The sequence below is a fragment of the Enhydra lutris genome, unplaced genomic scaffold (genome assembly GCF_002288905.1).
Source record: "Enhydra lutris kenyoni isolate GAN:26980312 unplaced genomic scaffold, ASM228890v2 scaffoldscaffold79, whole genome shotgun sequence".
NCBI lineage: Eukaryota > Metazoa > Chordata > Mammalia > Carnivora > Mustelidae > Enhydra > Enhydra lutris.
The window spans coordinates 7,592,604-7,615,980 of record NW_019154163.1 but is presented as its reverse complement, the minus strand read 5'-3'; the positions used below and the strand labels follow the sequence as shown (position 1 = coordinate 7,615,980).

General features: G+C 44.5%; 1 protein-coding gene across 1 annotated transcript in view; it reads left to right on the top strand.

Annotated features, from left to right (window-relative positions):
- The window catches only part of LOC111160922 (solute carrier family 16 member 2), a 128,722-nt gene extending 114,175 nt beyond the window's left edge, over nt 1-14,547 (top strand). Inside the window, exons 2-6 of the mRNA XM_022524308.1 lie at nt 1,127-1,271; nt 4,846-5,296; nt 6,288-6,431; nt 10,141-10,369; nt 12,032-14,547. Of these exons, the coding sequence (XP_022380016.1) occupies nt 1,127-1,271; nt 4,846-5,296; nt 6,288-6,431; nt 10,141-10,369; nt 12,032-12,252 (1,190 nt within the window). The 3' untranslated portion in view covers nt 12,253-14,547. The remainder of the gene's footprint in view (nt 1-1,126; nt 1,272-4,845; nt 5,297-6,287; nt 6,432-10,140; nt 10,370-12,031) is intronic.
- The last annotated feature ends 8,830 nt before the right edge of the window (nt 14,548-23,377 follow it).

The following is a 23,377-nucleotide window of genomic DNA, read 5'->3' as shown; positions in this document are numbered from 1 at the left end:
CCTGGAAGGGCCTAAAGTGTTGGCTAGTCCAAATCTGACCCCGATTCTTGAATCCCCTGTTTTATATCTAGCATCTGCTTGCACACCTTCAATTATGGAAAGCTTCATTCATCCAAATAGAAGACATAATACAGTGAACTTTGGACTAGGAATAAGAAGAGTTGGGTTTGAGTCCCAGCTCTGCCACTAACTTGCTGTGTGATCTTTGGTAAGTCCCTTCACATTTCTGGACCTGTTTCTTTATGAGTAAAACGATAGTGGAGGAATCTCTTTGGTTTAGTTTATGTTGGTTTAACTGCTGTAACGAAGGGCCCTTAAAAATTCAGTGACTTAAAGGACAAGAAGCTTGAAAGACTCCTAATTATTGGAAACAAAGTGAGGGTTGCTGGAGGGGAGGTGGGTAGGGGCATGGGGTAACTGGGTGATGGGCATTAAGGAAGGCACTTTATGCAATAAGCGCTGGGCATTATATGAAACTGATGAATCACTAAACTCTACCTCTGAAACTAATAATACACTATGTGTTAACTAGATGAATTTAAATTAAAAAAAAAGAAATTTATTTTTTTATGCAGTGTTCAGGGAAGAGGTTCCAGATTGGAGAGTGAAATTTGCTTCATGTAGTTACCTAGGGGCCCAGACAGAACTGATGGTAGTTCTACCAGTCTTAATACATGGCTTGCAAGGTCACTTATAGTTGTAGCTCACAGGAAAGCAGAAATCTCATGGGAGTTTCTTATGGTCCTGGCCTGGAAGTGGTGTGTATTACTTTAACACACATACTATTGGTCAGAATTCAGTCATATGGTCATACCAAACAGCCAAAGTAGCTGAGAAATGTTGTATACCCATGTGGTGAGTAGCTAGAAGATCCCATCATAGACTTGATCTCTAAAGGTTCCGTATCCCAGCTCTGTAGTTCTAGGTGTGCTTATTAACTAAACTACTGGTTCTCACATTGCTCCGCTACAAGTACTGAGGAAGCCACCTAACCTCTCTGACCATTAGGGACTAGCAGGATGACAGTGAGGCCAATGCAATGTCCCCTGTGAAAGGCCAGAGAAGAACTGAGATACCAACTGTATCACATTAAGCTAAGTTGTCTTTGTGCTTCTTTTCTCTGCAGCATGGGTAGGAGCACTGTCAATGGGCATGATCTTCTTCTGTTCTCCCATTGTGAGTATATTCACTGATCGTTTGGGCTGCCGAATCACAGCAACTGCAGGGGCTGCTGTCGCTTTCATAGGCCTCCATACCAGCTCCTTTACCAGGTAAGGCTAGGAGTTGCTGGCCATTTGCCCAAGGCTGAAGGTTGGCTTCATTCTGAACATCATCTAGGGACACTTCCCATTGCAGAATCCACTGTGGCCCTGTCCATGTAGGGTCCTCAAAAACCCTGCTCCTGAGAACCATTGTCCAATGAGATACATCTAAGTAGGTTTTCCAGGACACATTGGTATACAATATCCCCAAAGAGGACTGAAGAGTTCCAAAGTGGTTGGAGAAGGCTAAACTTGGAAGTCCATAAAGCTGGGCCTAACTCCAGTTTTGGACAGTAAATGGCTATGGCCAATGATGAGTACCATTCCCCTATCTGGGCCTCAGTTCCTATATCTATAACATGAGGGAATTAGACTAGATGGTCTTTTCAGTTCTCTTCCAGCTCTGCCATTCTATTCCCCTTCAATATGCCACACAACTCATGACCTCGCTTGCCTTCCTAGGAATGAGCTTCTGGAGTGAATCCACGTGAAACACCTACCTTACAGGATTCCTGAGGGAATCTTATATTGAAAAAAGAAGTCAGCTGGCCAGAAGGCCATTTAGCATTTCTGGCTCCTTTCCAGATATTTCTGGCTGCCAGTGTATGGATAATTTGGGAAAGAAAAAAAAATCATGTCTTGGGAATGAGAAGGGATGTTTAGCAGCATCCCCCACTAGGGCTCCAGACCTGGCACCCAGCTACCCAGCTAGGCCTAGGCTAACCTCAAACTCTGGTCCAGTTGGTCCTACTGTCAAAACTTGGTAGTTTCAGGCAAGAAGCAGGTTATAAATTCATTCTCTGGTTTCTTTCTGCCAACACTGAAGTATGTCTGCAGTATGTCTGCAGAGAAAAAGAGATATAAAAACCCTCCACCGTGGCCTAAGGAAGATGAAGAAGTCTGTTGACTTTCTGCTAAAGACACTTTGGAAGTTATTATACCTCCCACTTCCAATCTGCCTGGGCTGGTGTATGAGAATGCTGGCCTAGAGACATGGCTAACTTGTCAGGGACTTGCTTTCTGATCTTGGCTCACCAGAGAAGGACTATGGTTATACTCTCTAGGCCTATGTTTCCACTAACAGTGGAGAATGATAACTGGGTTCTGTTATCATTCACACAATTGGGCCCTGTGAGAGGGAGCCAGCTTTCTTTAGGACTTGAGTATTTCTGGCTACCCAGCCTACCCTCCAGCAGAGCTTGTATATGGCCTACAATGATTTATTGGCTTGGTCCCATCCAACTGGGACAGTGGAGGGGAAAACCATGCCCTGCTTGGAATGTGCTCAACCTTCCTATGGCAGCAACCCCTCTCAGGATCCCTTTCAGGATCCCTTTGGTGGTTGGCCTCATTTGCTCTAAGCAAGCTGGTGACTGGTCCCTTGAGGGAAGGAGCTAGGCCTCAAAAGTGGATCCAGTCTCAGCACTACACAGCAGAGCCCTGTTTTTTAATGCTGAGCAGAGCAAAGTATAAACAAATTAGCAACATACGGATCCCATTTCTCTTCCAGTTCACATCAGCTCAGTTACAGAAGGGGAAGGAGCTCAGATGTATTTTTTTCTGGCACTCTTCTTTAGGCACAATGGAGTAGATGTTCTGTTCTCCAGCCCCTAAACCCTTCCCTATCCCTTTTGCCTTTTCTGTAAGAACATCTTTAGAACCAAGAAACTTTCTGGATGGCTTCATGTCCAGTGAAAAAATGGTTCTGCTTGTGGCTAGAGCTATAAGTCATCCTTTTTGTTGTCTGAATCAGGGGTCTGAGTTCCTTTAGATGGCATGAGATGGAACAGAATGTAGGCAGGGCTGAGGAAGCCATGGCAAGCATATGCAGGGGCTTCCTGTCTTGAGGCCCCACCAGAAATAATCTACCACACAGCACCCTGAATTAAATCTCATGCTTTGCCCCCAAGAGACCTCTCCTTGAAGGTCTCCCTTAGACCTTCCTAACTCCTCTCCCTAGACAAGGTCCCCAGACCAGGCCAATCCCAAAAAATCTGACAGAAGAGGAGCAGTGGCTTAACTATGTGATCTAAGTGGAGGCAACCCTTTTAAAACTAAAGCTTTTGCTCATATCCAGTGACTGTAAACAGATGAAAAGCAATCTTGCCATTTGCAACAATACTGACTGAGCTAGAAAGTATTATGCTAAGTGAAATAAGTCAGTCAGAGAAAGAAAAATACCATATGAGTTCAGTCATATGTCAAATTTAAGAATCAAAACAGATAAATATGGGGGGGGAAGAGAGAGGCAAATCATAAAACAGGCTCTTAACTATAGAGAATAAACTGATCATTACCAGAGAAGTGGGTTGGGGGATTGGTTAAATGAGTGAGGGGGATTAAGGAGTATGCTTGCTGGGATGAGCACCAGGTATTGTATGGCAATGTTGGATCACTATATTGTACACCTGTAACTAATATTACACTGTATGTTAACTAACTGGAATTTAAATAAACACTTAAATAAAAATAAAGAAAAGGTGATATAGTTGTCTTAGAATCATGAGTGCTAACACCACATCATCTCTATAGCAGAGGCCTAATCCTTTGCTGTATGACTACTGGATCCATCTATGGAGAGCAACTGCCTGACCATAGAGTGTATTAGTTAATTAAGTGGTCAGATAAGAACTATTGCAAAATACATGGAGGGTTCAAAAAGAAAACACAATTCTTCACTAGGTTGTGCCAATATTGTCTAAGGGCAGATGGCTGGCCAAGCTGACCTTCCCATGGCCTTTTCTCTTTTGACACTTTGCCTCCTGTTACAGAGGCTTATGGCCACAGAATAACTTAAGAGTTTTAAGCCAGAACCTGTCTTACTTTGCCAGGCCCACAATTTCTTTGAGGCTCCACTTCCCATCAAGCAGCCAGGATACTCTGGGAGGCTAAGCCATACCATGTCCAGCAACAGGAACTAAGCTCTGGGAAGTTAAAGGGAGTCCTTTCTTCAGATCCCCAAGGAGATCATCTAAGATCTGGAGGAAAGGGGTATCCAGACCTTGGATAGGGCTGGGGATGAGGTTTCTCGGGAAACTACCAGCCATTTTCTGAAATATGAATGGCCCTGAGCATAGAGAAAGATAGTAGAGTTCCATGGAGGATCTTGACCTTCAAAGATCATTGCTCCTTGTAGACCTTTGTTATTACTTGGGATAAAGCTTTGGCTACCAGCCTACCCATGGTGTCCAGGTGAGCAGTAGGGTGAAACTTTTCTAAGACCCTGACGTACTCCTTGTAGCCTCTTCTCTAGCCATTACGTAGGTTGGTTCGGCATTCTTTTGAACAATTCTCTTTGATGGGGTACTATGATTCAAACTAGTGTCATGCAGAACTAGAGTCAAGTGCAAGCTTTGTTGATCCCCAGCTATGCTACATTGGGTAAATTACTTATCTGAGTTTCTGTTCCCTTCTCTGCAAAATAGGGATAAGAAAGTCCTGTTCTTTGTCTGTTCTGAGGGTCAGTGGTAAGTGGGGATGTGGGTTGATGGTGGGGTTATGCAGGTCTCAGGAGGGTGATGGGAGAGGGCAGATGGATTGCTGGTCAGGCTGCTGAGAATAGCTCTTGGTGTTTCTCCCACAGCTCACTAAGCCTGCGTTATTTCACCTATGGGATTCTCTTTGGTTGTGGCTGTTCCTTCGCCTTTCAGCCATCTCTCGTCATCCTGGGCCACTACTTCCAACGCCGTCTGGGTCTGGCCAATGGTGTGGTGTCTGCTGGGAGTAGCGTCTTCTCCATATCATTTCCTCTTCTCATCAAAACACTGGGGGCTAAGATCAAGCTCGCCCAAACCTTCCAGGTGCTGAGTACCTTCATGTTTATTCTTACACTGCTTTCGCTCACCTACCGGCCACTCCTACCCAGTTCCCAGGACACCCCAAACAAGAGAGGTGTCCGCACCCTGTGCCAACGCATTCTGTCTCAGCTTAGAAAGTATTTCAACATGCGAGTATTCCGCCAACGTACTTACCGCATCTGGGCCTTCGGGATTGCTGCTGCTGCCCTTGGTTACTTCGTTCCCTATGTACACCTGGTAAGGAATACTAGGGTGGACCCACCTTGCCTCCAAGAAGCTGCCTTTAGCCTTCCTGAGGTCCAGAGGGTAGGGATGGAGACTATGAAAAGGCAGAGCTGGGACATTTGGCAAAAGAGACCAAAGAGTATTTGAAGATATCCAGAACAGGAAAGAACAGACTGAGGGAAGACCTCAATGGGAAAAGGGTAGAGTCCCTTAGGAGAAATCCCATGCTTTATCAATAGGGCTTTCCCAAGCTGATAAATCTAGATAGATTTTCAGGAGAAGATAAGCATCATTGGGATGGAAGACTGGCCTAGATGACCCAAGGATAGGGTTTCCTAAGAGTGTGTTCTATGGAATTCTGGTCTTTGTGGTCAAATGATCTGTTCAGGAAACAACATATAATCAATATTTCTAGCTTCATATTGTTGCAATCTTTTAAAGGTACCAAAAATCTGGCAGTAAAAGAAATTCATTTAGCTTTGTTTAACCATTCTCCACCCAAATTCTACTGCCACAGAACTGTCAGTTGTAGTTCCAGTAATTATCTTCCATAGACCTCATGTTTCTTAAAACACACTTCTAGAAGCATTATGTGAGTTGGTGGATCTTCTCCCCTGGTGACCTGCTGTTACCTCAGGCTATCAGTTCTGGGTCAGGGAATGGGGAGGTTTGTGGGGAGCCCTTGAATTTTCTTAGTTGTTAAGGCTGTATGTAGTCTGTCCTGCCAGGATTTGTAAAAGGCTTGGAGATACCCACTCCCCTCAGCTATTGCTCAGAAGCCCAGAATCCGAAGAGCCAAGGCATATGAAGCCTTTTAAGCAATTAGAAGCAGCCAGAAAGCTCATTCTGGAGCTATGGCTAAAAAGGAGGGGGTTGTAGGGGAGGGAGCTCTTGCCATGGTTCAGGAAAGTAAGCCTTAGAGGGTTTTGGAAATGTAAACAGTTAACTGGTCAACTCCTTTTCTTCCTCCTGTTCCTGGGGGTCCTGGTGCTCTGCTTTTCAGATGAAGTATGTCGAGGAGGAGTTCTTGGAAATCAAGCAGACCTGGGTGCTCTTGGTGTGTATTGGGGCTACCTCAGGCCTTGGGCGTCTTGTGTCAGGCCGTGTCAGTGACTCCATTCCTGGACTTAAGAAGATCTACTTGCAGGTGAGTGTGACCACCCTTCCCTGACCCTAGTGGTATGGGGAGGAACAGCCTACCACAGATGCTAGGTAACCCCCAGCCTTTGGGGTAGACTGGTAGGTTGTGTCATTACTGTGCCCTGGGTCCCGGCTTTGACATGAGCTTGTTCTTCAACATGAGAAAGTCAATCAAATTCTCTGAGCCTCAGTTTCCCTTGCTTTCAACTGAAGACAGTCATCCTTGTTCTTCCTCCTTCATCAAGATGGACTGAGGATCCAGTGACAGCAGTGTGTAAATGGAACCTCTAAGAACACTTTCAAAGAAAGCATTTATTAATAATGGCTCTTTCATCCAAAATAGGGACACTGAGGCCAGGAGTTAGGTGTTGCCTACATTGAGGACTTATCTCCTTGCTCCCCCATACTCACTTGGAAGGCCTTGGGCATCTGTAGTATTCTGTGTCCAAGTGTTTCTTTAAGTCCAGGTCAAGTCATTCACTTCTTATATACTTCCATAGCTACTTGTACCAGGCATTGGCTCTCAAATTCTAGCTTCCTGATGGACACCAAAAAAAGTGCCAGAAAATACAACCTTACTTCCCCTCTATGGGCCTCACTTTCCTCATTTGTGCAATAAGAATAGTTCTTGCTTTTCCTATCTCACTTCACAGGTGAGGATCAAAATGCCTCATATTGTGGGCAGTAGCCACCTGGATGCTAGAAAGGCCACTTTCTGTGTGAACTATGCTCTGGTCTGGCTTGAGACTACTGTTCAAATTGTCTGTCTTTGTCTACCTGGCAGCAGTATTGCCTTTCTGACCTTGTTCATGCTTTTTGCTCCTGCAGCTGGGTTTACCAGAAGGTACATGAATGTAGAAGAACACTGGGAAGGGAAACAGCAGCCCCTCAAAACATGTGGTCACAAATAATCCATTAAAAATTTGGTTGAGTTCTGACTCTTCTGGTAAAGCCCTAAAAGCACTTCCAAGAGGCCCTAATAGGGGCACTGACATAGTAGGGATTTCTCTGTCTTCTGACAGCCCCAAGTGTTTTCCTAAATACTCTCAGATGTCTTAGACAAGAATATGATTAAAGTTTTCTGTTGTGTTTAACTCTGTGTTAAATTTGCAAAAGGGTGCCCTATGGTTCATCTAGTCCAACTTCTCATTATACAGAAACGGAGGAAAAGACTCATACAGATAGTCATGGCAAAGTTGAATTCATATGTAGCACTTTTCTCATATTCCACTTTACTCTAAGTGATGGATGGCAGAGCTTATGTCCCAGAGATAAGTGATTTGACCGGAGTCAACTCAAAAGACTGATTGAGGTAAACCAGTTATGAAATTCTGAATTCCTGGGCAAATATCAGCAAGTGCCTTATCTGAGTAGCTTTTTGCATAGGAGAATGTGTGGCTTTTTCAGCCTCTTTCATATGCCAGCCGTGTTGGTCTTGCCTGTCATTATCAGCTGCTCCAAGATGTTAACAGTGCTGGAAATCAGGGTAAACTAGCAATTGGCCGGGACTTAATCTTGAGGAAAACCTGCCTAGCCATATAGCTCATTTCTCACCACAGTCCCTAGGAGAGAAATAAGGCCCAAGCAGCTTTTGCTTTTTATTGTGCAGAGGGAGTTCCAAGGGAGGTAGAGGCATTAAATAGTCAGAAGCAGAACTAGACTTAGGGCCCAGTGCTTCTGCTGACCACTTTCCCTTCACACCCAACACTTTCTCTCCCCTTTTCCAATCTTACTTGACCCAGTTTTACCACTTAGAGTAATATGAAATAATCTTAGAATGTTTTAGCTAAAATATATCTTTAGCAATTGTAGTCCAACTCCCTCATTTTACAAATTGAGGAACTGAGGCCTAGAAAGGGTAAGTGACTTGTCCAAACTCATCTTGCTAGCAAATGTCTCAGGCAGAGAGCACAAGACATGGATAAACTTCTTTTTCTGAGCTACTCAAGATACTCCATCACAGGAATTTGCCTCACTTTCTCCCTGGGTCAGATGCAGGAGTATAGACCTGGGGAAAGAAAGGAGTGTAGACAACTTCAGATTCTGTAGAGATGTCCACTAGACCCTGTGGTTCCCACTGTGGGCAAAGACAGACACGTATCTGGTGTCAAGCCCCTGGACGGACTGTTAGAAAGAAATGACATCCTGCAGGACAACCTCACTTCTGGCCAATTTTTGAGGTCTAATTCTCAGTTAAAAGAGGGATTTTAATTTCTAAACTTGGAAAGGCCTCATGGAGGATGTTAACTGGCAGCTAGATATAATAGGTAGTAATTTGAGATGACCAAAATCAGTTAATGGGGTCCTTTGTATTGTATAATGGTATTAACTTTTAACTGCCATACCATTATGGCTTGGTTGATAGGTGGGTCTGATTTTATCTTAGAGTTATGCGTGAATCTCCTAGAGTTGAAGCTGGGTTATCAGGATCCTTATTCCTAGATTCCACCTAGGTATCCCAAAACAGTCTAGACAAAGTTCAAAAATCTTCCAACAAAGAGATTTCCTCAAATGGCACAACCAGGACATCTCTTGTCCTCTCTAAAAACCAACTGATCGACCTAGCAAACCCACTGCCAGTACAGCACAGAAAAAATCTTCAGGGCTTGAAACAGCCTTGACCCTCCTATCCCATCCATGTGGTGATGTGGTGATTTATCCTTACTGGGTAAGTTTGCCTGCCTGTGTGAAGGATTAGAAAATCCTGGGTCCTGTCAAGGACTTGGTAAAGAGATTAGGTCTTAGCCCTGAGCCTGGGATGACCTGGCTGTGCTGACTAGAGTGGATGGGAAGAAGGCGGTTTATTTCTCTGCTTATAGCCCAGGTCTTCAGTCTGGCTCACTGATACAGGTTGCAGAGGCCCTTAATCAAAAGACCAGCTGTTTCCAGTTGCTTTTCTCTCTGTCGAGTGGGAAAAACTAGCCACTGGAAAGGCAGTTTCTTTGTTTTGGAGTCAATTTGTTCAGTTCAAAGAAAGCCCAGTGGCTAGTCAATGCCCCTGAGCCAGCTTCAGGATCCCTAAAACCCCTCTTAGTGTCTTGGTTCTCCTTAAAGTTCCCTTTGTTGCCCTTTGCATGGTGCCCGGCAAAGTCCAGAGGACCGCACAGCCATGCAATCTGAGATGGTGCTGTGTCCCATATCTAAATCATAAGGAACCTGGGTGAATCTCCTGGTGGTTTCCCTCATGACAAGGTGTTTTCTAAAAGCAGTCACCCACATAAATGGGCACTGGGTCCTTTCTCATTTCAGGAAGCTGTGACTTCCATTCATGCTCCCATCTAATCATCATTCAAGTTATCCTTACTTCCTTACCTTCCTCTTCCCATACCTTACTTGGATCTGAGAACACCAGCATGGTATGATTCCAGACCCTAAAACCTGGGGCAGCCAAATGCAAGATCAGAACAATAGCAATCTCCTTTAGCTTAGAGTCCAGTGAAAAGACAACTTCTTAAGGACAGGGGCCATGCCCCCTAACTTTTTAAAAAAAATCTTCATGGAATCACAGTTAAATAGGAGCTCTCTTAAAAACCTTGAATCTTTCAGTGCAGGACTTAGAAGGGGCCTAAGTAAATATTTAACCTAATGCTGTCTCTGTTGATAGCCCCCGTCCCAATTTATAGATGGTAGAAATGAAACCCTAAGAAAGGGGATATGATTTGTTATGTGGTCTTGACTGATAAGCATAACATGACCTAAGGCCCTTGCTCTTCTAGGTCATCTCCTTCCTGCTCCTGGGCCTGATGTCCATGATGATTCCCCTGTGCCGGGGCTTCGGGGGCCTCGTCGTTGTCTGCCTCTTCCTGGGCCTGTGTGATGGCTTCTTCATCACCATCATGGCCCCCATCGCATTTGAGCTGGTGGGCCCAATGCAGGCCTCACAGGCAATTGGCTACCTCCTTGGCATGATGGCCCTGCCGATGATTGCTGGGCCCCCCATTGCAGGTGAGGCTGATATTACAGGGAGGGCATGAGTGGGGGAGTCCTGTCTTCCCTAGGCCCTAGCAATCCTGAGCACCTCTGCCTGAAGTCCCTTTTACTCTTATTCTCTATTTACGCAGCCTTGTTAGAGTGCATGAAACCCCTTACCACTACTGGTGGAAGAGGCCAAGTACAGTATATGTGCATGGATTCATTTTTTGGGAATGGGCTTTTCATGGCTCTCTAATTGTTTCAGTGGGGTTTTATTTTAGACAGCCTGGCTGATTCCAAGATGGTAGAGAGAGAAATGAGTTTGGCCTTCTTGATTATTCTATTGGTCCAGTATCTTCTCTTTCCCTCTCTTTATAGGAAAATAATTATTTGCAAGTAGTTGGGCAGGAAGAGAAGAGAGAGTGGACCCCGGCTTTATTTAGATTTAGAGACACGCCCCTCCTTCTCTATTGGCTTCTGAACTGAGCCCATAGAAGAGATTCGGCTAAAGACAAATCCCAGGACTGAGCCAGTGAGGTTTACTTCCAGCAGGCAGCAGGCGAAGTGTTGGCTTGCAGTCTTTCAATACCCCCAGTTTCCTTCTCCACTCTCCAAGAAGGGCATTGTTCATACCCCAGGGAACATAGGAAACAAGGGAAAAAAACAATGAAAAGAGAACTCCATTTCTTTTCTTTAGGATTTATTGCAAATTCTGATTCAGGGACTAGCATCTCTAGGCTGGCCAACTGGGCTAACTCAACAAATATCCCTTGAACACCAATTCTGCATAAGGCGTTGTAAGGGCATGTCATGCTGTTTGACAGTGACAAAAGCTTTCACCCAGGCCCTTGTGCAACAGCCACACTGCTCACTGGGAGAAGGGAGCCTCTACCCAGCCTCTGATCCCAGAGATGGATCCCAGAGGTGGATCCCAGAATCCACATCTCTTTCTATTCTGCTTACTGTCTAAGCAGCTCAAGGGTTTACTTGCCTTTCCTCAGTAGTATTTCTGGGCTCATGTTTCCTATGAGGTACCCCACATTAGCTTCTGAAGGCAAGCAGGGGAGTCCCTGCATAACATGACAACTGTATTCATGGTATTGGCAACTTATAGGAACCCAGAAGGGCCAACAATATCGGTAATTGGGATGAAGAATGCATATATATATATGGCCTTCTCAGGGTAAATGGGAACTTCAGAGGAAGGGCATTTCAGAGAAAAAAAAAATAGGAACTTAGCTGAACTGTTCCAGAAGAACACTCTACTATGATCAAGACAAGGCTTGGCCATTTTTTGTGGAACTCTTTTAAACTAGATTCCCTCCTAACTCTGTACCTAGGAGTGACTGGAAGTTAAGCCATAGCTTCATGAGAGTAAAAAATGGAGAACTTTAAGAGGAGCTTCATTAGCCCCTTTCATAATAAGCATTAACCTCAAGGGCCTACAGCCCCATTACCTCAGGGAGGAGCCACCTGACTTTGTAACAGAGGTTTTATTTATTTATTTATTTATTCATTCATTCATTCATTTATTCATTTATTTTCATTAGGAATGTTTAAATTGAGGAGAGATTAGGGTCAAGGTAGTGCAGGCCAAGGTTCTCTGGATAGGCATTGTTACGGCCCCTGAAATAGAAAGCACCTTTGGGCAGGAGGGTAAAGCTGAACTTGACATGTCTTTCTTGACTATTTCAGGCCTCCTCCGCAACTGTTTCGGGGACTACCATGTTGCCTTCTACTTTGCTGGTGTGCCTCCCATCATTGGGGCTATAATCCTCTTCTTCGTACCTCTGATGCATCAAAGGATGTTCAAGAAAGAGCAAAGGGATTCCAGCAAGGATAAGATGTTGGCCCCTGATGCAGACCCCAATGGGGAGCTGCTGCCAGGTTCCCCCGTCCCTGAGGAACCAATCTAATGCATTTTCCTTGCCAATTGTGTACCTCTCCCCAACCTTTTCCCTTTCCCACCCTGCTCAGCATTTACATTTTTGCCATCAGCACACTTGTTCTCAAACATGCACACACAGCAGTTCAGCCACCTGACCAGCCCCTTGGAGCCAAAGCTCCTGTTAAACTCATTAACCAAATTCTCCCTGTGAATGCCTTTAAACCTGCCAGGGTCCTTCTCTCAGGATCTAGGAAAGTGTGGGATCCCCCTGGCCTTTGGAACATCTCCATATACTTTCTATACTTTCTGATACCTGGAGATGGTACCTCCTGATGCCAGCTTGCTAGTCACCCACTAAAAGCAACTTCCAAAGGTGCTACTGTGTCCCTAGGAGCCTGGTGGGAAGACCCAAGCCTCTGTATGCTCAGGAGTTCCTTGCCATCTGTCCTTGGAAGCCATTGGTAAGGGGGCAGAAGAAAGAGCGGAGAGGTAAAACCAGACAAGGAGACTTGCTTAGTCTCAGAGTCTCTGAGGGCTGTGGCTTTCCAAGAACTGTGGGTGACATCACTTTACAAGTGTACAAATAAGTCTCCCCACCATATAGTTGGTTAACAGTCAGCTTCCTTCTTCTCTTCTCCATTTTTTTCCTTAACTGCTTCCTCTCTTTTCTCTTCCATCTCTACTTTTTTTTATGATTGTCATAGATGCATGGGTGCTTGAAGACAGAATGGACCTAGAGCTTGGGCCAATTAGCCTCATCTTGGCCTAGCCCACCCCTAAATTGATTATCAATTCCACTCATCTCAGGCTGAGCCTCATCTCAAGTTTTGGCTCAAGCTGCTATAATTATAAACTGGAAGAGTCAAATATCACATAGGGAAGGGACCTTAAACACCATAAAGTTCCACTTACTGCTTTTTACAGATTTCCCAGGCCAGTGTATTAACCTGCAGACACTTCCAGCTCCCCATCTGTATATTCACTTGTCAAAATGTGAAGAAATTCTTTTCATCTCAGAAGGCAGAGGAGGACTGATGATGGGGGAGGGTGTGGTTGGGGGAGGGGCAATAGTTTTTAACCTGGCAAAGGACCAACTCCTCCATCTCTCTTTAGTCATGATAGGTTAATATTTCCACCTGGGTCAGGGCGGGAAAGGGGCTGTTTTAGGGAAAACCCCATTCCCAACCTGGATCCCCAAAAGGAAGAGGCAGCAACTACAGGTAGGATTTAACAATTTCTTTTAGGAAGAGGAAACCATCTTAACTTTACCCCAATATGGCTCCCAAACTGGGCATCCTGAGCCACTCTGTTTAGTGGGCATTAAAGGTACCAGGAAAGGTAGGCTCTGGACCATCATAATACTTCTGAAATAGGTGCCAGATACTTCCCTATGCTCAGATTCTGAGCAACACTCTTGCTGAAGAGCATTCCCAGCCAGACTATGTCCAAGCTAGCACAACTCACCTCCTTAGGAGCTCAGCCTCTCTCCTTACTTGCCCTCCTTGTGTTTCTTTCTCCATATTCTGGGCCTTTGTCTGTTGTGCTATTACCCTAATCTTTCATCACCTTCTTGCCAGGCATCATTGGCTGTTACCTGGAGCTAACAGTTACTTGCCACCCTAGGCCTGGCCCATCCAAAGCCAGAAGGACGAGGTTGCCTGTGAGGGGATCCAAAGAAGACAGTGGTCCCTAACCATGACATTTTCCGTTACAAACAGGCAGCTGGGGCATGGTTGGCCTATGATGGCTTCATTTAAGGCCAAAGTCCTACACCCCCTCCTCCTTTAATAAAAGCTGGTCCTAGTCCAGCTTTTATCAACTTCCCAAAGGAAAACGCACTGGCTCTTAGCCCTGTGGGTAGGAAGGCTCCTACCTCAAATAGCAGTGGTGCAGGAGAAGCTGAACCCCAGGAGCCTTATAATTCCAAGGAGAGATCATTGAAAATGTTGGAGCAACAAAGCCCATGTGCTCATTCTTCTTACCTCTCCCTGACACCAAGTCATTGGAGGGCAGTTCTGCAAGGTCTCCTTTGTTGTTCAAGGTGAAGAAGGCTCTTACAAATCAGGCTGCCAACCACTTCTCTCCAGATGAAGGAAAGGCATTCACAGGTCCCAAATCTGCTCTATCAGTTGTCACATAACATAGTGGGGTGTCAGTTTATTTCTTCCACATATGTGCATGTACATGTGTAAGCTTGTGTGCTTTTGGAGAGAATGTTGGTTGGTGAAAGCAGCTCAGTATTAATATTTAGGGTAGGATGCAGCCTCTAATGCACCACAGTTAAATCTAGGAGAACGAACAAAATTTGGGAGCTTGAGATCTGGGACATTTAAATCCTCAAAAAGGTTTGGAACAAAATAAACAGATCTAAAAATCTAGATTTGGTATGTGTGTTGCCTGCAGGGTAAAATAGTTTTAACCTAGTTAACAGTAGGAAGTTTGGCTTCAAAACTGAAATCTCATTTCAGATAAAATTTCTGCCAGGGTCTATACTCTCTGTAAGTGCAGAAATTGGAAAAGGATCTATAGGGGGTTTGGAATTGGGTGGACTATTCAGGATTAGATTTTTAGGGAGCTCTGAAGTAGAAAAGTAGTCACTTTACAAAATGAGGACACAGTTAGTGGCTGAAGCCAAGTGGGGGCCTCAGCAAGGCTTCCATGTTGCTACATGCATGCCATGTTGAAAATGGGCAAAGATTTTAGGAACAATCCATTTTAATCCTTTCCCTTGTTACTTAGGGGAACCTGAAGGGATTGGTATGGCTTGGTTACATAGCCAGACAGCAACAGACCCTGGAATTGGTGATGCAGAAGAAGGACCTACAATAATGACAAAGCTGGGAGTAACTTTGTCCATCTTCCGCATTGATTTAAGTGGGGAAACTGAGGCCTAGATATAGCAAGGGACTGAGCAGGTTCACATAGCTCATCAGTGACAGAGCATGCTGAGACTTGAACTCAGGTAATTGACTTCCAGTCTAAACCCCTTATCTCACAGATGAGGAAGCCAAGTTAAGAAGGGGAAAATGACTTGTCTACTTCATTTAACAACTATGTAGCGAGCCCATTTACACAAGGGTGTCAAAAGGACCAGCTCCAAGCAAAAATGAAATCTGAGCAAAGTTTGATTTTAGTATATCCCTTTCTGTTTTTCACGATTACCCTCATTCCCAAACCAACACATACTTCTGGTGTTCTCTCTTCCCAAGCATTCCAGACTTTCATGCAGCCTTGGCCTTGGAAAGCTGGTCCCACCTACTGCTCTTCCACCCTCAGGAAACCAAGAGGTACAAATAAAAATCCGTCTCTCTGTGGCCATACACTGAACAGGGGAGCGGTAAAGAGAAGGGGACAGGTTTCCTCTGAGATAGGGTGGTTTACCACTCAACTCTTGGTGATTGTTGTTTCTCCCCTGCCTCAGTGCAGACATCCTCAGGCTGCCAGCCTCCTTATCTCCTCCCAATGAGACTAATTACTCTGTCCTGATGCCTAGCCCTAGGCTCTCCCACCCAAGTATTGCTGCCCTCTCAGTCCTCCTCCAGTAAGCCCCAAGGCCCCAGTCTGTGTTTGAACACTCAGATCATTAGATTTCAAAGTCGTGGAATCCCATAATTTTTATAAGCACATGCTCTCTTCCAGGGCCTTTTCATGTCTGAAGAGGAAGCCAACAAGCTCCCTACCACTTCTCCACAGCAACAGAGCAGGCCAGCTGAAAGGAATTATGGGTGTCCCCAGGAAATCCCTGATGTCTGAGAGCTGGTGCCTAGATAGGGTGGGCACTGGTTTAAACCAGAACCCTTGAAGGAAGTTCTGAAATTTTAATGAGATGAAAAGTACAGGAGACTCCAGAGGCACAAAGAAAGGGATTAGATACCTAACTCTTGCAGGGATTGAGGAAGTTTTGCTTTAGAAGGCCCTCAATTCCTGCCTTTCAGCTCTCTCTAGTGGTCACCAGAAGCAGAGTTCCGTGACTGATTTTCAAGTCATAAAGAAATATTTTCTAGGGACCTGCTGCTTTGTGTCAGGCACTCTGCTAGAAGTTAGGGATTTCAGAATGAAAGAAGCAGAGGTGGAGAAAACTAAGAGGAAAAAAAAACACACACACAAGAAGGAATTTGTACTATCTTTTTTTCAATATACCTTTTTCTCTTCTGGATCCCAGCAGCCCAGAGCTTACTGACCTCAGAGCCTTTGGGACAGGACAGGAATCACCAGGGCCCTTCCAGGACCGAGGCCCCAGCATTTCCACCTCCTCACTGCCTGGCCACTGGCCTCCTCCTGGCCAAAGTCACCTGGAAGAACTATGTACTCCTCAGCATTGCTTTCCTGATGAGCCAGAGCTCGGATGGATAAAATTAGCCCATTGCTCACATCTAACAAGTGCCAGAGCTGAGCCCAGCAGAGCTCCTGCCTGGCCAGTAAGACACCTGGACTGGCAGCACCTGTCCAGCACCCCCAGTCCAGAGTCTCCTTGCTCCCTGGGCCTACCTGATCCAGGGATGAGAGGCTAGAGACCCTTTTTCCACTGCACACCCACCCTACACTGCCATTGCAATGACTGGGCCCGAGGATCTGGGGATGGGGGTGCTAACCAGTACCACTTCCCACCAGGTCTCCATGCCCACTGCACACTCACACTTGGGGAGTGCCCAGGAATGGAGATGGGGCTGGGGTCCATGGGGCCCTGGCTGCAGCATCTCTTGGCTCTGCCACTGCCCTCTGGTCACCTTAGGTGGGGAAGGGCTTGGCTCCTGCCCCTTGGTGGCCCTCCATCCACTTCCGCATCTGGGAAGGGTAAGAATCTGGGAGACGCGCCAAGGAGATATATCTGACCCTGCTACGCAGATGGGAATCAGGACGGCCCAGGCAAAGGGGATGGGAAGGAAGGATGGAAAACCTAACTCCAGGCTCTGCCAACTGTCCGGGAAGCCAGTTGAATAGACTGCCATGTGTCCTGGGCTCAGGTTCTCCTCGATCCCCCACCCACACTGCCCTGCCCCTGCTGCCTCCACCAAGCACTTGATCCAGAGCCCTGGAGGTGATCCAGGCTGGAGGGGCAACAACCCCTTCCTACCAGTGGCCCTCTTTTCTCTTCCCCCTACCTGATCTGGCCCCAAGGACAGAATAGGCCTGCAGCTGGTGAAGGCCTGCAGCTGGTGATTCTAGGCAAGGGGCTCTCGAAGATCAGGGACTGAGGGTAGGAGTCACCTCCAGGAAACTCTTGGTCCAAAGCAGCCATTCTCCACAGCCCTCCTCTCCAACCTCCAACCCTGGGCCTGGCCTGCAGGGACAACTTCTCCACACAAGTCAGCACAATGGGGCTGCTTCTTCCAAAGAACTGGCCCACCAATCAGTCCCACCAGTTCCCTGTAATAGTTGTCCCAGAACTCCTGGGGAGGAGTGGCCAACTACACTAGTGGGGGCTCCCAGCTCAGGTAGGCTCCTTCACCACACAGTCCCTGGGTACCATGCAGGGTGAAGGTGAGCCCCCACCAGCTGCCCTAGGTTCACACAGGTGAACTAGCTAGTGGGATTTCCTAGGCTTGAGAAATCTCCCCCAAACCTGAAGGGAGACCCAGAAATGGACCAGGTCGACAATAAGAACCCCCTCCTCAATTTACTCCCCATCCAACACTCCACCCATCTGCTTCCTTCAGCCACTTGCCTAAGTAGGAGTGAAGGAGAGGGCCATGGTAACCACTTCCACTCCTCTCCCCCACACACCCACATACCCTCATCCTCCTCTAGGGTGGCATGTTGGGAAACCCAGCCTTGCAGTCCATCTGCCTCAAAGCCTTGCAAGGGCCAGAGTTTCCTCCTGTCACGGGGAGATCTTTCAGCTACTTGCCTCCTCATTCACCCTGCCCCCTCCACCTGACACTCCTCCTTCTTCCTTTAGCTCCATGAACACAGGGGTCCACCTCCCCCCAGCATATCTGGACACACAGGCTCCCTTCAACAATAATAGGGTGCCCCCACCTTTGGGTGGGCAACCTACAGTTCCCAGATGCTCCCATATCCCTCATCACATCTGACCCACCCCACCCCCAATCCTGAGAGGCAGCTGCTCTTATACCTATTTTGTCTATGGGTAAAGTGAGGCCAATAGGGGAACTAAATGCCATTTTTCAAACCCCTTTTCCACCAAGGCTCTCTCCACCCTTACTTACAGAAAGTAATGAAGTAAGTGAATCTTTCTGTTCCCCTGACTTCTCAGAAAGTCTGCTTGCTGCTCCGGGAGACAGTACCTGCTGCACCCAGGCTCACTCTTCCTCCCAAGGAAAACTCTGGACAGTGAGTGGCACCATAGCCCCAAGATCGACGCATGAAGACTGCAGAAGCTGAGCCAGAGTCCTTGTGCACCGCCCCACACCCACACCAGCCTGTCTTATGGAGGGAGAGGGATGAGGAGGGGAGTATAGAAGAGTAATTTTAGGAGTTTCTAATCTGCCTTTCCCTGAGAATACACAACATTGTCTTCTGGGTTCCTCTGTGTCTCAAAATGGAGGTAAAACTCCAAAATGAATTCTTCTGTGCCTTACTCCCTTGGTCCTCTTATTATTCAATAGAATTATCACCAATGAGGGCTAATTTCCAGGGCCTTATTTAATTCCCACAGACCCCCAAAGGACCTTTTGTCTGGTTTGGTTATTGGATGGGGGGAGAACAGTTCCTGGGAGGCCCTGCTTTTATGGGAAAGAACTTGTGTGTCTAAGTAATCAACATAGCTAGCTCAAAGTGTCCCTCTTTTCTAGACTTCCAGTGTTTAGTGTTTTTCTAAGCCTCAGAGAAGGGATGGAAAAGAGTAGCAGATAACCTGCAATTAAAGCTTGGGAAACTCCTGAGTCAGCACCTGTGGAAAAGAAAAGGTGAGAACATGCCTAAACTTCTGCCCACACACTTCAGTGAGGTGGACTTGTCCTGTATATGCCTCTCAGCAATTGTGGCCATTACCTTCTTCATCTCCCGTGCCCCCAGGTTAGAGATTCCCTATATCTGCAAGGGAACTTGGCTATCTAGCAGTCCCCACCACACAGTACCATTGTTTGGTAAGATCTTAATCCCCTGATCCCAATAAGCTCTAGCCTAAGCTTTTCCTTCAGGCTGAACTGTTTCAAGCATCCAAACCAGGTACCTCCAAGGTTAGGACTCACCTGTCAACCACTCTGGTCCTGGAAAGCAAGGACAGCCAGATTTCAGGGAAAGTCAAGTTCTAGGCAAAGCTACTTCTAGTTCAGTAGCTCTATAAATAGTTTTAACTAATGAACTTCAGGAGCACTTTAAATACATTGACAGAGCACCAGAGTTTCAAACAAACTTGACTTAATTCTCTCTTTCTAGCCAACTGAGTTCTTTCTTCACAATCATTGGTCAATACAATTAAGGGCTGTCATACCAGAAGGAAATCAAAGATCCAAAGAAGGTCAGGATTAAAACAGTGGAGAGCTTCAGATCCAGTAATTTTCACACTGTATTCTGTGACTCTTTTAGGGGTTTCACAGAGTTACCTCAAAGTCCACTGAAATTTCTAGGACTGATTTTTCCCTATTCCACCTATGGAAACAGATAAAAATGCTGAATAGATATATATATATCTATTCAGCATTTTTATATATACATATATATATTTTTTATATATACATATATATGTGTGTGTATATATATATATATATATATATATATATATATTTAAGAAGATTCTGAAAGGTGGAGATAAGAAGTCAGAACCAGGGGGTGACTCACTTGAAGTGAGTGCTCCGGGTTTCTTCTTTGCCTTATATATCCCAGACTTGGTGCTGGAACAGCCAGAAACCCAAAAATGCCAATGAGCACTAATATAAAAAGTCAGTGAAAATCTTTCCTTCTCTAGCCAAAGAATCATGAAAGGGTCAGTCTAGAAAAATAGAAAACTTCTGTACAATAACCATTCTACTTCAGTCAAACACCATGGAAAAACCTGTGCTCCCAACCCCACCCCAGCCAGCAAAGGCAAAGTGGAGAGCCTGGATTTCCACTTTCATCCTGCTGTAGCAAGTAACATCTCCCCCATTCATCATCATGGTGGTGTCACAGTAGGCCAGGTGTGGAGCTCAGACTTTCATCCCAGCTAGGCAGAAACACATGCCATCCCTGTCCCTTGCATCCCTGGTGGTATCAGAGGAAATCTAGTGAAGTACCTGAACTCCCACCCCCACATAGCAGTAACGAGAAGCCCCTCAATACTGGGATATCAGTAGTGGTCCAGTGGAGAACCTTGACAGTAATGAGGTAGTATACACTTCTTCCTCTGGCATGCTGTCAGAGGAGGCCTGCTAAAACAGACTTTTTTTTAAAACCCCACAGCTTCATTACATATTACTAAAAATGTCCAGGTTTCAATCAAAAATCATTCATGACTCAAGGACATCATACCAGACCCAAGAAAATATCAATTTGAGTTAAAAAAAAAATGACAACAATGAGATGGCACAGATATTAGCACTATCTGACAAGGAACTTAAAGCGGTCATCATAAAAATCCTTCAATGGGTATTTATAAGCATGCTTAAAATAATTGAAGAATTAGAAAGTCTCAGCAAATAAATAGAAGATATAAAGGGATACCAAATGGAAGTTTTGGAAGTAAGAAAAGAATAATGGAGATTAAAAAAAAAAAAAAAAAAGGTCAATGGATAAGTTCCACAACAGAATAAAGAAGAAAGAGGAAAGAATCAGAGAACTTGGAAAAAAGGCCAATATTAATTATCTTGTCTAAATAAAAGAAAGGGAGATGCCTGTCTGGCTCAGTAGGTAGAGCATGTGACTCTTGATCTCAGGGTTATGAGTTCAAGCCTGCCATGTTGTGTGTGGAGCCTACTTAAAAAAATAAACAAGAGAAAGGAAATAAACTGAAAAAAATTAACAGAACCTTAGGGAACTGTGGGACTCCAACAGAAAAAATATTCATGTTATCAAAGTCCCAGAAGGAAAAAAGAAAGGAGGTGTGGCTGAGAAAATATTCAAAGAAATAATAGCAAAAGATCTTAAAAATAGTGAGAGAGAAATGACACCTTAATTTTTTAAAAAGATTTTATTTATTTATTTGACAGAGACAGAGAGCACAAGTAGGCCGAGAGGCAGGCAGAGAGAGAGGGGGAAGCAGGCTCCTTGCTGAGCAGAGAGCCCGATGCAGGGCTCAATCCCAGGACTCTGAGCTCATGACCTGAGCAGAAGGCAGAGGCTAATCCACTGAGCCACCCAGGAGCCCCTAAGACCCCTTAATTATGGAGGAAAAAACAATTAGAATGATAATGGATTTCTCATCAGAAACCATGGAGGGGAGAAGAAAGAAGTCACAATTTTTTTTAAGTGCTGAAAGAAAAGAACTATTATCTCAGAATTGTATATTCAGTGAAAATATCCTTGAGGAACAAAGAGCAAATCAAGACATTCTCAAATAATGTAAAACTAAGAGAACTTGTTGCCAGCAGACCTACCCTAAAAGAATGACTAAAAGTTTTATGGACAGTAAAGAAATGACAAAAGAAGGAATCTTGGAGCATCAGGAAAGAAGAAAGTACAATGAAAATGAAATATGAGTAAATACAACAGATTTTCCTTATCCTCTTGAGTTTTCTAAGGTGTGTTTAACAATTGAAGCAAACATTATAACAGTATCTGATGTGGCTCTCAATGTATGTAGAGGAGTCATTTAAGGCAATATTACAAATAGGGGACAGTGAAGAGACAATAAAGCAGGTAAGGTTTTTACACTTCACTGAGGCTGGTAAAATATTAACACCAGTAGACTGCAGTAAGTTATGTACATATCAAACCACTAAAGAAGCTGTGTAAGAAGATACCTTCAAAAGCACTAGAGATTAATAAAACAGAATTCTAAAAAAGTTAAAAATAAAACTTACAGGAAGGCAGGAATAAAGCCAGAAATGAAGAACAGACAAGACAAACAGAAAACAAATAATAAAATGTCAGACATAGGCCCTAATATATCAATAATGACATTAAATGTAAATGATTTAAATATATTAATTATAAAGATTAGCAGAGTAGATTTAAAATGACACAGTATATGTTGTCTACAGGAAATTTACTTCAAATATCTAATGATCGGTAGGCTGGAAGTAAAAGGTTGGGAAAAGATATGTCATATATACATTAATAAAAAGAGATGAGAGTGGCTATATTAATTTTTGATATGGTAGACTTCAGAGCAAAGAAAGTTACCAGAAAGAAAAAAGGACAAAACATAATAATAAAATGTTTAGGCTACCAGGAAGATACAACAATCCTAAACAGTGCTTCAAAATAGTTGATGCAAAAACAGAAAACAAAGGGGAAGTAGACAATTCCACAATATAGTTGGAGATTTCAACACTGTAGCTCAAAAACTGATGGCAAAACTAGACAGAAAAAAAAAATGAGTAAGGACATAGAACTAAAAACACCATCAACCAGGAAGATCTAATCAACATTTAAGGAACATTCTACCTCACAAGATCAGAAGACAGATTCTTTTCAAGCACCCATGGAACATACACCAAGATAGATCATATCCTGAGCCATAAAACCAACTTTAATAAATTTAAAATAGTTGAAATCATACATTATGTGTTTTCTCAGTACAACGGAATCAAATGAGAAATCAAAGCCAGAAAGATAATAGCAAAGTTTCTAAACAACTGGCAATTAAACAACACAATTCTTAACAATGCATAGATCAAAGAGGAAGTCTCAAAAGAAATAAAAAAACTACAGGCAACAGGGTGCTGGATGGCTCAGTCAGTTAAGCCTCAGACTCTTGGTTTTGGCTCAGGTCATAATTTCAGGTTTGTGAGATCGGAGATTGAGCCCCATCTTGGGCTCCAGCCTCAGTGCAGAGTCTGCTTGAGATTCTTTCCCTCTCCCTCTGCCCTTCTCCCCACTCATGCTCTCTCTCTCTTTCTCTCCAAAATATGTAAATAAATAAATAAAATCTTAAAAAAAGATAATTTTTGACAATAAACTTACAAGTTAAAAAAAATACAGGCAACTGAATGAAAACCAAAATGCAACATACCAAAATATGTGGAACAGAGCTAAAGCAGTACTGAGAAAGAAGTTTATAGCACTAACAAACTGAGGGTTTTAGAGGGGAGGGAGGTGGGGGGATGGGT